Source organism: Raphanus sativus, chromosome 4 (assembly GCF_000801105.2).
Source record: "Raphanus sativus cultivar WK10039 chromosome 4, ASM80110v3, whole genome shotgun sequence".
In the NCBI taxonomy this organism is placed as follows: domain Eukaryota; kingdom Viridiplantae; phylum Streptophyta; class Magnoliopsida; order Brassicales; family Brassicaceae; genus Raphanus; species Raphanus sativus.
In genome coordinates this window covers 1,851,922-1,866,404 of record NC_079514.1, presented here as the reverse complement: position 1 = coordinate 1,866,404, position 14,483 = coordinate 1,851,922, and the positions used below count along the sequence as shown (strand labels likewise).

Below are 14,483 nucleotides of genomic sequence, written 5' to 3'. Positions count from 1 at the left end.
ACACGGTGTAACCAGAGGAGCTTGATGACAAAGTAAAACTATACATATAGTATATAATTAGCTTCAAATAAATAAATAAAAATTTCATCTTTATCATTCCTCCGAGACAGAGAGGAGGCACCTGTCTTCTCCCAATACAGTAACCACGAAATCGAGCATTCACCCTCTCCAAAGTCTCCACCTTTTCGATCAAATCCATGGCTCTCGAGCAACCAACCGACGACTCTCCTCCCTCTCCGCCTCCTTCCACTCGCAAAACCACGCCTTTGGGATCCTCCGTGATCCCCATCGTCAACAAGCTCCAAGACATCTTCGCTCAGCTCGGAACCCACTCTTCAATCGAGCTCCCTCAGGTAGCCGTCGTCGGGAGCCAGAGCAGCGGCAAGTCCAGCGTCCTCGAAGCCCTCGTCGGACGAGACTTCCTCCCTCGAGGCAACGACATCTGCACTCGCCGCCCTCTCGTCCTCCAGCTCGTCCAGACCAAAAGCAAGTCTAGTGGTGGATCAGACGACGAGTGGGGAGAGTTCCTCCACTTACCTAGCAACCATCGTATCTATGACTTCTCCGAGATTCGTCGCGAAATTGAGGTACTTTTGATGCCTAGTCGGCAAATACTGTCTGAAAGAAACGATTTTTCCAAACCGATTTGTTAATTAATTGGTCTATAAGACACCTAACCACTTGAACGTTGATTGTATGCATTGTCTTTAGTGGTTTTGATTGTGTAAATGTTACAATCTTTGTGTAGGCATTGGTCTATAAGACACCTAACCACCGCCTAGTGATTTCTTGAACATTTATTGAATGCATTGTCTTTAGTGGTTTTTGAATGTGTAAATGTTATGTCTTTTGTGTTAGGCTGAGACGAATAGGTTAGCAGGGGAGAACAAAGGTGTTAAGGACAAGCAGATTCGTTTGAAGATATTTTCGCCTAATGTGTTGGATATCACGCTTGTGGATCTCCCTGGTATCACTAAGGTCCCTGTGGGTGACCAGCCGACTGATATCGAAGCGCGTATTAGGACTATGATCTTGTCTTATATCAAGCAGCCTAGCTGTTTGATACTGGCTGTTACTCCTGCTAATTCCGATTTGGCCAACTCTGATGCGCTTCAGATTGCAGGGAACGCTGATCCTGATGGTAAGTTCTCTGTTAACATGTCCATTGAGGAGAGGAAACTAATGAAATTATTACTCATCTTCATCTCATTAATGTCTCCAGGTCACAGAACAATAGGTGTTATCACAAAGGTACTTATTCTCTGTCCAGGACATTTTGCTTACTATTATTGTAGTTTGGTTCTGTTTTTCATTTATTTAAGTATGTTTGGTCTCAATGTTTCCAGTTGGATATCATGGACAAAGGTACAGATGCTCGTAATCTACTTCTTGGGAAAGTTGTGCCTCTACGACTTGGATATGTGGGAGTCGTAAACCGTTGCCAGGAGGTAAAGATGTGGTCTTGTGCTTATATATGTCTTATGTTTGTTTGGCTTGTTATCATATAGTATGCCGACAGTTCCGTTACTTTTTACTGTTCCTCCTTTATTAGTACTTGATTACTTAGACTCAAACAACATCATGTCAGTGCTGGGGATGGATTATTTTGTGGCTCTGCATTCACACAACGTTAAAACTTTATTTGGTCTTTATTTGTTGACAAAACAGGATATTTTGCTAAACCGCTCCGTCAAGGAAGCACTTAGCGCAGAAGAGAAATTCTTCCGGAGTCGTCCAGTATGCTTGCTTGCATCACTTTCCTAACTCTCTTCCTGGATACTGTTTTCCATTTTTCCTGATTTGTGTTTTTATTTGGGGTACTACACAGGCTTATCATGGTCTAGCTGATCGTGTGGGTATCCCTCAGCTAGCGAAGAAGTTAAATCAGGTAGGTATATGATGAACTTTTTTTGTTGTTGCTTACTAGTTTCTTTTCCTACTAATTGATTTGGTATCTGATATTGGTATGTATTATATTCAACCATGACTAATAGAAGCTAACCCTTTCTGTTGCATTTTTTTTTTCTTTAGATTCTTGTTCAACATATCAAGGCTCTGCTTCCTGATTTGAAATCGCGTATAAGTAATGCTTTGGTTGCTACAGCTAAGGAGCATCAAAGCTATGGTGAAATTACAGAGTCCAGGGTATGTATTCATTACCCATTACTCAACAGTTATTCCACTTTATAATATATATTTTGCTCAGTCTTTTCGTTTGAGTACAAATTTTCTCTTCCAGACTATTTGTTCGTGCATTGTTCACTGTGTTCATGACATTCATGGAGTATTTTGTTTTTTAGACTACCGAAAGAAAAAAATCATCATCTGGTAGAACTTTCATTTTGAAGGTGTTGTTATTTGTAGGAAATATTGTTGGCCAATATGTTCTTTTTCACATTTTTTTAATTGAATTCTTGATATGCTCTTTTTTCATTTCTTTATGGCTTGCTTTTGTCTTTATGATTTGTTAAAACATCTTAAAATAGTCGAACTTATCCTATTCTGTGGGACTTGACTGTCCTTGAAATCTGTAGGCTGGTCAAGGAGCTCTTCTCCTCAACTTTCTTTCAAAATACTGTGAAGGTAATATGTCTGAAGAAGATATTTTAGTTGAGACAATGGATATACTTGCTTTATGCTTTTTTGGTTCATAGTGAGTCTGATGGTTAATTTTTTTTTATACAGCATACTCTTCATTGTTGGAAGGGAAAAGCGAAGAAATGTCTACATCCGAGCTCTCCGGAGGAGCAAGAATTCACTATATTTTCCAATCAATCTTTGTTAAGAGTTTGGAGGTTCGTAGCCTTTTCTAATCAATTCTGGTTTAGTCTGTGTATGTTATCAGAGCTACTTGAGGTAGATCTCTGTGAATTTAGACTGATGGACTTTCCTTAAAAACATTGCTTTTCAGGAGGTTGATCCGTGTGAAGACTTGACAGATGATGATATTAGGACTGCTATCCAGAATGCAACTGGTCCAAGATCCGCATTATTTGTTCCAGACGTATGTTTCTAAGCATGTTCGGATGTCATCCTGGTTGTCATGGCTTTCAGTCATGCATATGTTTCCTTACCTTTTTTACTTACCTATCTAATCACAATCTTTTCTGCATTATAGGTTCCATTTGAAGTTCTTGTTAGGAGGCAGATATCTCGTTTGCTAGATCCTAGCCTTCAGTGTGCTAGGTTCATTTTTGATGAGCTCATAAAGGTGAGGTTTGTTTTTTTTTCTGTTAGTTGTTGATAAAATGATAAATCTTTGAGTTCATTGTCTTCATAAATTTGAATTTTTCTACAGATTAGCCATAAATGTATGATGAACGAGATACAGCGCTTCCCGGTCCTGAGAAAGCGCATGGATGAGGTTATTGGCGATTTCCTACGAGAAGGTCTGGAACCCTCAGAAGCAATGATTGGGGATATCATTGATATGGAGGTATGTCTAGTGAAACAGAGGTCCCTTTTCTCATGTTGTGTTTATTAGGAGCCTTTCTAATCTTGAGCAGTGGTTTTCTCGTTTTGTTGATTGACTAGTTTCTTGTAAAGTTGAACTAAATTATTAGTGCTGGTGGTCATGATTGCTTCAATGGTAATTGTCCATTGCGTGTTGTTTGCAGATGGATTACATAAACACTTCGCATCCAAATTTTATTGGCGGAACCAAGGCCGTCGAGGCTGCAATGCAAAAAGTGAAGTCTTCTAGGATTCCCCATCCTGTGGCACGACCGAAGGTATGGAAGTACTTTGAGCAACTCACGTTAAAAATTAGGTTTGTGTTTTCTTATGCGTTTAATTTTGATTGTAGCAGGATACAGTGGAGCCTGATAGAACATCTTCTTCTTCCGCAAGTCAAGTGAAATCTCGATCTTTTCTCGGAAGACAAGCTAATGGAATTGTTGTGGATCAGGTAATGTCATAGTTCTATCTTCATGCACTATGGGTTGGACTTAGGCTCATGTGCAAATTAAAAATTGTCAAGGCGAAAGAATTGTTATTTGAGACTTTCTCCATTACATGTTCCCAGGGAGTTGTATCTTCAGATTCTGAAAAGGCTGCACCAGCTGGTAATGTTCTAATTGAGCGTTAAATTAACATGTTTCCGAAGTTCTTGGCTGTGCAGATATTGGTAGAGTTTAACTGTGGTTTTGTTTGATAATTGATACTTTATAGCGAATGCGAGTGAATCAAGGTGGGGCATTCCTTCAATTTTCAGAGGGAGTGATAATCGGGGAGCCACCAAAGAGAACTTGTTAAACAAACCGTTCAGTGAAGCTGTTGAGGATACGTCTCAGAGCAACTTATCGATGATCTATCTGAAGGGGGTGTGTTTTCTGTGCCGTCTTAGATGATATGCATATTGCAACATACATGTTTTAACCTTATCCAACTCATGCTGTTTGGCTTTGCTTTCCTGAAGCCCCCAGCTGTCTTGAGGCCATCCGAGACCCATACAGAACAGGAAGACGTCGAGATTGAGATAACGAAGCTGTTACTCAGATCATACTATGACATTGTGAGGAAGAATATTGAGGACTTTGTACCAAAAGCAATCATGCATTTCCTGGCAAGTACTTCATACCTCCCCAAAGTTACTTGCAGTAACTCAAAACTGATGCAATATATTGAAATTATCTGTTTGATGAGTCACAAATGAAAAGCGGTTATGCTGTCTTAAAGTAACCGAGCTCTGAAGATCCTGAAACCATTTTGTATATCATGCTTAGGTAAACCACACCAAACGTGAGCTGCACAAAGTCTTCATCAGGAAGCTTTACAGGTGATGCATGTGTTTACTTTTAGTGCTTCACATCTGTGTTTGTATAGTCTCTTTATATCCGAGTATTCATATCAATATCATTCTGGGGCAGGGAGAACTTGTTTGAAGAAATGCTGCAAGAGCCAGATGAGATAGCAGGTAAGAGGAAACGCACTCAGGAGACTCTCCACATTCTTCAGCAAGCTTACAGGGTATGTTCTCACCTAGACCTAACTCTCCACAGTAGTTTGCTTCAGCAAAAAAAAAAATCCTTATGTATGTTTATATGATCATATGGTTTTGCGTGTTAAGCAGACGCTAGACGAGTTGCCTTTGGAAGCAGAATCAGTGTCCAATGGTGGAACCGATACAACAGGCGTGTCAAAATATCTGGACTTACCAACTTCTTCGTCGATGTACTCCACGAGCAGTTCGTCATACTCAGCATCTCCCGGTACGGGAAGAAGATCCAGAAGAGCTCAACACCAAAACGGATATGGATTCTGACATGATCCAGATTCAAAATATCTCTGACTTTGTGATAAGTAGTAATAAACGCATTTCACTCGGTTAATGACACACATCGGGTATTTTGTATAATTAAATTATGTGTTGGCAAAATGAAAAAAAGTTATATAGGAGAATGGGACAGGAGACTCGGTGGTGTTGGAGTCTGCATTAGGTTTGACCTGTTGAGAGAGTTGTAAGGGAATGAGGAAGGTGATATAGTAGATTTATTGGTTTCAGATGCTCCCTGTAAAACAATAAGAGGAAGCAAACTCTTTCCCTCACGCTTTTGTTGAATATCCATACAGTTTTTAATACGAGTTACATAAGATCTTGCAATTCAACTTTCTCTAGTTTTCCCTCAAGGCTAGTCAATTAACTCCTTAGTTTTGCTAAGCTAATTTTAGAAATTTGACTCAATGTCTAACCTAGTAAGAATTGGACAAAACAACTTAATAGTTGCTCAAGAAATGTAGCAACGGAAGCAGAGGAGATGGATCATGAATCTATCTTGTCAACGTATTTATTATATTGGCTAAAGAACTCAGTTTGAAGGGTACATAAAATTATACTACTCATACAACATCTTATTACATAAATCTCATCATAAACAAAGAACACACTAAATTTAAGAAAGTTTAATCAATGCATATAATGGTCGGGTCGCAGCAACATTCATCCACAAGGCAGCAACAACACATAGCCGCAAGTCTGCAAACGCACAAAATTACAACGGAATTAATACAGTATTACTAATAACTCAATAACGTTTGGTTGAAGATCACTAATATCTACACTGCAAATTCCATAACACGTTTAAAATTATAAACCATATCCTAACTCCTTAGTTTTTTTGCTTAGCTAATTACAGAAACAAAATAGTTTAGAGACAAGACTTACAGTCCTTCAAGGAAACCAGGTTTCCTTCTTGGCGGCGGCGGTGGTGGAGCATAATACTGAGGCGGTACTCCAACTGGAGGCGGCGGGCCATGAGGGTAGTTCCCCGGTGCAGGATAAGGATAAGCATACTTGGGATCGCTCATATCTTCTTGCTAGATGATCAAATCTCTCAAAAACTAAATACAGTTTTATACTTGGAAACGGAGGAAAAATACTTGTAGAGAGAGAGAGAGAGAGAGAGAGAGAGAGAAGACTAACTGAGATCTTTAGAACGCAAATATGAGCTACATCGACGTGTATTTATATTTGCCAAAGAACACAGCTTCCTTCAAGGATGTTTCTTATACAAAGTAACAATAAAAAGTAATAACGTATGTGTGGAGGAGAACTTTGAGAATAATTTTGAAAGTACACACAAAGTTAACTTTTACAAAGCGGCGAAGAAAAGAAGAGATATAAAAAACGTTTAGGAATCAAATGCTTTGGTGGAACAGAACATTCGACACAATTCTAGAGATGGGGTGATGATGCAATCAAAGAGTGTTTGCTTTTGTTTTGGGAGCTCCTTTTATTATTCTCTCTCTTCTTTTCAGAGTTTTATCGTTCTCAAAAACTTGTTCACACGTCGTTTTCATTCATTCCACACTTTTATTTTTTTGTTGTTGTAATATCTTAAACCATGCGCTGTAGTTTTCATACGGTGTAATGAAACCGATTGAAAGATGTTTTGATACCCTAAGAAATTTTATTGACCGTATCAACTCAACTTAAAACTTAAAACTGTTACCGACACATCAAAGCATTCCAAGAAGTAATGTGAACAAACATATAACGAAGAGAGCTTTTAATTTTGATCGATTCCACTTGGCCATGTCTGATTCTTTACAGGCTCGAGAATAGCTTCAACCTCAGACAGAGTTTCTTGATCCATACCCACACCTTCAAGCTCTCTAACTGCTGCAACATTTTCTTCCACCTGATTCAAAATAAAAACACACACACACATTGTTTTCATATGTTACCTTCAATTTGAAAACAAAACTTGATGAGTGATTGATTTGAGAGGAAAGTCTTAAGAGTTGAATACCTGTGAGACAGAGCTCATTCCAACCAACACTGATGAAACCTCCTTGTTTCCTAAGCTGTACTGCAGTGCTAACTTTGTGATCTTCTTACCCTTTGATTTACAATGACCAGCAGCTGCTTTGCAAGCAGACTACACAAGACGATATAAAATAAAAAAAACAGCAACAATGTTTTAAGTTTATATACTGTAGTATGTGAGAAGAACAAAACATGATCTAACCTAAAGATTAGCTTAAGAGTATCCCCTACTTCAATACTCACTAAAGACGCAGTTAACATGTTAATACCTTGAGCTCAGGGGAAGCAGGGTGCCATTCAGGAGGACCTTGTTCCGTAAGGAGACCCATTGCCAACGGAGAAGCACTTATCACGCCCACGCCTTTGCTCTTCAAGTAAGGCAACAAATCAAACAACGTCGAGTCGTTTACACCGTAATGGCAGTACGATAATATCACATCAACACTCCCTGGAGGCACTCGATCAAGAACATAAGTGAAAATACTCAACGGAAGACCAGTGATACCGATAAACCGTGTCTTCCCTTCCCGTTTCAGTTTCTGCAGCGCAGGGATTGTTTCACTCACAATCTGTCCATTCAATCAAGAAACAAAACAGTTAGCAAACAAACGATGTTTCACAGACAGTGAAAGTAAAAAAGAGTCAAACAAACCTGGTCAAGAGACCCGAACTCAATGTCGTGGCAATGAAGAATGTCGACGTAATCTAGCTGAAGCCTCTCCAAGCTCTCGTCTATGCTCTTTGTTACTCTCTCGGCACTGAAGTCAAAGCCTTCTTGGTAACGTCCACACTTGGTAGCCACAATGTAGTCGCTTCTAGGGACTTGTAGAGCCTTTAGTCCCTTTCCAAGCATCTTCTCCGATAGTGTTCCTCCATAATACCTTCACACGAAACGTTTAATTAAAACTCTCTCTCTCTCTCACAATCATCAAACTATGAATCAGTAAGTTAAAGAGATAGAAGAAGGTGATTTTACGGGGAAGTGTCGAAGAAGTTAATGCCTTGTCGGAACGCCTCGCGTACGGTGGCGACGGCATCGACTTCGGCGACTGGACCGAAGACGCTTCCGAGAGGAGAGGCGCCGAAGCCGATGGAGCTAACTTTGAGACCTGTGTTTCCCAGAGGACGAAGCTCCATCTTGGCCTGAGGAATCGACATCGCTAAAAAAGATCGAGACAAAAGTGGTTCTCTCCAGTTACAAAAAAAAAAAAAAAAAAGTGGTTCTCTGAGACAAAACTGATGCAACTGGGAGATAGATATGGTGTGAAGAGAATACAAGCCGACACCTGTTCGGTTTTGGATTTTTTTATACACATGGTGCTTAAGTTTCGAATTTACGGTTACACCCTTTCCACTGGAAATTACGCACACTTCATTTACATGCTATAATATAGTTTTGAACTATATATTTTTCTTTCTTTTTTCTTCTAAATATTTAGACTTCTAGTTAAACTATTGTTATTATACCATGACCCTTAGAGCATCCTTAACGTCAAGATGCTTAGAATAGCTCCATCCATTAGTATCTAAAATATAGTTTCTGTTTACCAAAACTAATAATATTATAGCATTATATAATAATATAATTAAATTTTTAATTACTTTTAGAAGATTGAGTTATTGATGGAAAGACATGTGGTGCTTGAGATGAATAAGAAAATTTTAAAATTGATAAAAGAAGATACTTTGTGTTTCTTTTTTTTTTTTTCATCTAAAGAAATATATATTAAAGGGTTTAAGCCCATATCCGAAATACAACCAAAAGCCTGATACACTGGACAATTAGAACAACCAACAAGGTCTAAAAGCCCAAAAAGAAAATAAAGTAGGAGACGACAATACACGTCTCTCCACTCGCCAAACCCGCCCATACGGTACTCTCAACCAACATGCGCCCCGCGCGTCACACTCATCGCCTCGAGATCCGAAACATCACATCGAGATCTAGTACATCGAGGCTTACCAGAGAAGACGAAACCACCACCGTTTCATCGGATCTCGACGGAGCTAGAGCGACGGACCTCATCCGCTTTTCGCCGGATTCGTCCCAGAAACACCACCACATGCACCTTCATCTTCTGAACAAACTTCCACCGGAGAGTGATTGTCAACTCATCTCGCAATCTCGTCCGGTCGCCAAGTGTTCAGATCGGAGATTAAAACCAGATCTGACATAGATCCTCTTCCTAGCCATGGTCTCAACTTCGAGAGAGCTTTCATCAACTCTGTTGATATCTCATCTACAAGCGAACCGACAGCTAGAGGAACAAAAGGTCACGAGAACATCAAAACTCAAAGAAGTTACCCTAAAGCCGACGACGCAGAGTTGAAGAAACCTCTATCTCTCGGAAGCTTAAGCGGCGACAACGGAGTTGAATTAACCTCCACCCCCCGTAACTTTTGCCGGCGTCGACGGAGCTTTATGAGCCCCCGCCGCCCGAAACCCTAAAATCAACCTTAAAAATCAAAAACAAAAAGGAGAAATAGAACCCTCTCCCTCTCAGACCAAAACGTACAGGTAGCTAATGGAAAAGAAAAAACATTACCGGACCGACGGTGGCTGAAGGAACCTACCCCGTCGGCCGGAGTTAAACTTCTCGGCGGTCTCTCTCTTCTCTCTCTCTTCTCTCTCCAAGTTATTTACTTTTCTTCTCGATACTTTGTGTTTCTCTCTTCTATTTTCTTTTTATTGTTCATTTTCTTTTATAGTGCAGATAACCTAATACAAACCTTCTTTGGAATTACTCTTATAATTGACTTCTGTCACACAAAATAATATTGTTTTAGTATAACTTTAGAGAACAATTAGAATTAGTTTAGTTTTTTAGAAAATTGACCATTTAAAGATTGACACAGTTATATGAATATCATATAGAATATTTTTTTTATCAAAATATCAGATAGAATATTTAAAAAATTGTAATTGAAGGACTTTTATATCCTCTCTCTCATCCTTTTCATAATTTTTTTTACTTTGTTTATTTTTCAAATACTTGGTAAAATTTTGTTCACTGGACATGTTTTTAGTTATTGGAGACATAGATCATAAATTGAAGAAGGTTGAAGCAAGCGAGGATGGTCCAATGGTTTTGAGGGAGTTTTGGTTTTAATACAGATTTGGATTCGAGTTTTAATGACCACTGGAGATAAAATTTAACATTCGGATTTCTACAACGTCTGGTGATAGAGACATTATCTGGTCGATAACATAGGTTGCTACGAACACTTGTCATTAGTCTGGATTTATCTTGGTAGAGATCATGATACACTGGATTATTCAGAAAAAAACCGAGAAAGTTGATGTTGGGTTGAATGGGAGAGAAAATGGATTGTTTACTTCTGCTCCTAAAATCAATGCACCGTTTAAAAAGTTTCCAAAACTGGACCCAAATGAAGGGAATTTTACAGTGTCTCCAGAAAATAGGTTTTATTTTTATAACATTTAAGAGCTTATTATTTAGAAATTCAAGTTTTCAAGCATTTGGAATTATTTCTGTTATTGTTGCTGTATTTACTATATTGATTAAAACTTTTTCTTAACTTACAATTTTTATTTATTGGAATTAAGATATTTAAAATTTAGTTAAGTTACAGACCATTGCACATCCCTTGACCATCATCAGGCACGCAGCTATCTTTTCCTCACTTGTGATGCCAATGTTGACAAAGCCTTAACATTGTTTACTTGATCAGTTGATTGTAGTGTAACTATTTCATTTTGATTCTCATTGCATTTTATTAGTTTTAAGAAATCATGTTGAAAACCAAATCCTTATGTTTCTATGTTAGTTTTGTTATGAAAATATTTCGTTTTGTACATCCTATCTTAAGTTGATGCCTAGTCGAACTAGTCTAATAAACATTGGAAAATTATTAACCATTTGAACTAAAAAGGAAGGAAAGAAAGAAAAATTAAAACACTGACCAGGTCAGACTACTAATTAGAAACAGTTTTCACGGTTACATACCTCTATTATAACAAGCAATCAAGCATCATTTCCATCTCTTCACCTGACCTGGTAAAAGTCATAGTAATTAACTAGCATAAAAATAGTATCTAAGTATGAATGTTTCGAAAAGTATGTTATATATATATATATATATATATATATATATATATATATATGTGTGTGGTGTACTATTGATTCTTTTTTTTCTTTTTGTCACAATGTGTACTAATTGTTTCTATGTTGTTCAGTTTATACCAATCTTTTTTTTTTTTTTTTTTTTTTTTTTTTTTTAGTTATACCAATCTTCATCATCAGCTTAATAATGTTTAGTCTGGGTTCAGTCCGCTTTTTATACCATATATGTGTGGATTTTATAATGGAATAAGAAAAATGCAATGCTACGGCTTGCACTTGCTTTGTGTGATATATGAAAATATCCGTCTTGTATGTATACATACATGTGTTAGAGCACATACAGTTAGGGGTTTTATACCTTGCATTTAATATTTTGTAATTAATAAGAAAATAACAACGTGTATTCATTTTTTTTTTCTTCAAAATTCCTTCTATACGTGAAATTTAGGAAAGTGCTTTTGGATCCTTTCATGTTCAACGGAAAGACTCTAACTCATATACTATCTTCCTTATGTTTCTATGTTAATTTTTTTATGAAAATATGCTTGTTTTGTGTTCAAAAAAATTGTTTTGTTCATTGTCTTGACATCCTCTCTTAAGTTGATGCCTAGACGAACTAAACTAATATATAAACATTGGAAAATTGTTAAAATTTGAACTAAAAAGGAAGGAAAAGAAAGAAAATTAAACACTGATCAGGTCAGACTTTACACACCTCTATTATAATAATTAAGCAATTAAGTATCATTAATTTCCATCTCTTCACCTGACCTGGTAAAAGCCATAGTAATTAACAAGCATAAAACATAGAAGTTATTCTTTTCTTTTTTGACATCACATAGAAGTTATCTAAAAGTATATAAATCAAGGAACGTAAAAAATTGTAACGATTTGTATATCTTTTGTTTCGAAGTTTCTACGAGATAATAATTTTAAAAACATACAAGAGTATATGGAAAGATTTGAAGAAATTGTCTTGCATTTTTAATACTTCTAAAATTGTGCAGTCAAATCAATAGTCTTTAAATTTATTTAGAAAATGGACAGTGTTATTAGTTTACGGCCCTATTGTCTGACCCTTTCGCCTAATTGACTTTGTAAAACAGATTAAAATAAAATTACTAGTGTATTTATTTGGCAAAACTATTTGCAAGTGTTAGTACTTGCCCATAAAATAACTCCAATGTAAACACTGAAGTGTACTATATATATCCTCATTTAGAACCACAAATCATATCCAACCAAGAAAAAACTATGAAGATCTCTTCTCAAACTCTAGTTTTCGTGACTATAGCACTTGTCCTAGCTTTTGCAGTTCCTCTCAAAGCCCAAGACAGGCAACAAGATTACCTCGATGTGCACAACCGTGCTCGTGCCGCTGTTGGTGTGGGCCCGATACGATGGCATGCGGATGTGGCGGAATACGCCGACAATATGCTCTGCAAAGGCGAGGGGACTGTCGTCTCACTCACTCAGGCGGGCGTTACGGCGAAAACTTGGCAGGAAGCACTGGTGATCTGTCTGGAGCTGACGCAGTGAGGTTGTGGGTCAACGAGAAGAACGACTTACTTCTACAGTTCGAACACTTGTCGTTCCGGAAAAGCATGTGGTCACTATACTCAAGTTGTGTGGAGAAACTCGGTGTGGGTTGGATGTGCCAAAGTTCAGGTGTAAACAGTGGTGGAACTTTCATCATTTGCAGCTATGCTCCTCCTGGTAATGTTTAGGGGCCGTTGGCCTTACTAATTATGAATATATATGTTACGCAGATGAATAAAACATGTCCATAGCGGACGTACGTGTGTGTGTGTTTTTATCTTCAAATCATGATTACCATCTACCAGTATATGGTGATTCCTTAACGTTCATGTGTATGGTTGTATAATATTTTGTGATGGAATAATACATTGATAAATAGTTGTCTGTACGTACAATTACAAATAAATGCATTGCATGTGGACATGCAAGGTCATTTTGAGTCTGTGACCTTCTTCATGCTTTTAAAAATAGACCTCGTCAAAATTCATTCACGCAGAAAATGAATATTGATGTAGGATTTACAAAATACTAGAACTAATGCTGTCTAGAAAACATGAGAAACCAAGTCCTCGATTGTTTATTCTGTGTTGATATTGGCTGTTTATTTTATAGTTTATATGTTCATCTGAATCGAACTTATTACTTCAAAACATATTAACCAAAGAATGCGTAATCGTAACCCAGTAACTCTTTATATATTACAAAGAATCGAAAAAGATTTGACCCTATACTAAAGACTACCTTAACATAAAACCGTGTCCCAATACTAAAAAATAATAATAATCACACTGTAATTCCTTTGGTTACAAATTAAATGATTTATATTGGTACTGCCCTCATTTACTTGACCAGTCCATGAATCGGAGGGAAGCACACGGGTGTGTCCTCCTTTGGGTTGGACTGGTTTTCTTGACCGATTTTACGAACTGGGGTAATTTTTCTAACCGTTGATTAAAATGAAAGCTAACACAATGCTATGTCTTTTTATCCAAATTTCAGTTTAAATCCAATAACGGAAAGACTTTCACGAATTTCAAACTTTGACAGTTCTAACAATTTTGTATTAAGCGGATATTAACTTTTAATTAGCATTAATGATGGTTAAAAAGCTGCACATGCTGTACGTTCTACCATTTTCCCAAATTTTCCTACGTTTTTTCGCTCAATTTTTTAAAAAATGTATCGAACAAAAAAATTACGAGATTACTTAATAACAAGGTCCATATTCAAAGTTTTGCCTAAGGCTACTAAATTAATTTAAGATGGCAATGGTCTATCTTTTTCATTTTTTTATTTTGTTTTCAACGTTTTAGAGCACCATTAGAGCATCTCCATCAATAATACTTCTGTGAACTCCTCATATCAATACAATAAAACAGCAGCCTTTTTTTCAGACTTCTCCTTAAACTTTGAAAAATATTTACAGATACATGCCATTGCCTTATTAATTATTAAATATATTAAAAGTATAATTTGATATGTTCCACGATTTCCTTTCATTCAAAAATAAATCATAATACTACTTTAAATTCTACTACAGTTATACGACTTCTAACAAACCAAATATACAACATAAACAATCCACTTTTTAA

At 37.2% G+C, this 14,483-nt stretch overlaps 3 protein-coding genes, 1 long non-coding RNA gene and 1 pseudogene across 5 annotated transcripts in view; 3 read left to right on the top strand and 2 right to left on the bottom strand.

Moving 5' to 3' along the window:
* Window positions 1-88: 88 nt before the first annotated feature.
* On the top strand, window positions 89-5,592 carry LOC108854611 (dynamin-related protein 3A-like). 2 transcript variants are annotated; one of them, XM_018628215.2, is made up of 20 exons: window positions 89-587; window positions 859-1,141; window positions 1,223-1,251; window positions 1,347-1,448; window positions 1,669-1,737; window positions 1,829-1,888; window positions 2,032-2,145; window positions 2,535-2,583; window positions 2,686-2,795; window positions 2,912-3,004; window positions 3,119-3,211; window positions 3,299-3,436; window positions 3,618-3,731; window positions 3,809-3,907; window positions 4,025-4,064; window positions 4,171-4,322; window positions 4,418-4,564; window positions 4,725-4,777; window positions 4,869-4,968; window positions 5,072-5,592. In XM_018628215.2, exons 1-20 carry the CDS (start codon window positions 198-200, stop codon window positions 5,261-5,263), a joined length of 2,427 nt encoding a protein of 808 aa, XP_018483717.1. In that variant the 5' UTR covers window positions 89-197; the 3' UTR covers window positions 5,264-5,592. The 2 variants fall into 2 exon arrangements, with proteins under 2 accessions (XP_018483717.1, XP_056863137.1); XM_057007157.1 differs by having other exon boundaries at window positions 3,806-3,907.
* A 178-nt stretch (window positions 5,593-5,770) lies between these two features.
* Window positions 5,771-6,415, bottom strand: LOC130510706 (uncharacterized). The gene is made up of 2 exons (XR_008944428.1): window positions 6,164-6,415; window positions 5,771-5,974 (listed from the first exon to the last, which is right to left on the bottom strand). It is a non-coding gene; the product is annotated as an uncharacterized LOC130510706 (long non-coding RNA).
* A 454-nt stretch (window positions 6,416-6,869) lies between these two features.
* LOC108854615 (L-galactose dehydrogenase) lies at window positions 6,870-8,535 on the bottom strand. The gene is made up of 5 exons (XM_018628219.2): window positions 8,244-8,535; window positions 7,920-8,148; window positions 7,537-7,836; window positions 7,251-7,379; window positions 6,870-7,139 (listed from the first exon to the last, which is right to left on the bottom strand). The coding sequence occupies exons 1-5, from the start codon at window positions 8,423-8,425 to the stop codon at window positions 7,008-7,010; spliced, it is 972 nt and encodes a 323-aa protein (XP_018483721.1). The 5' UTR covers window positions 8,426-8,535; the 3' UTR covers window positions 6,870-7,007.
* Window positions 8,536-12,606: 4,071 nt separating this feature from the next.
* Window positions 12,607-13,079, top strand: LOC108853055 (pathogenesis-related protein 1-like; annotated as a pseudogene).
* Window positions 13,080-13,988: 909 nt separating this feature from the next.
* Window positions 13,989-14,483, top strand: part of LOC108849940 (uncharacterized) — a 2,028-nt gene continuing 1,533 nt past the window's right edge. Inside the window, exon 1 of the mRNA XM_057010043.1 lies at window positions 13,989-14,011. Within this exon, the coding sequence (XP_056866023.1) occupies window positions 13,989-14,011 (23 nt within the window). The remainder of the gene's footprint in view (window positions 14,012-14,483) is intronic.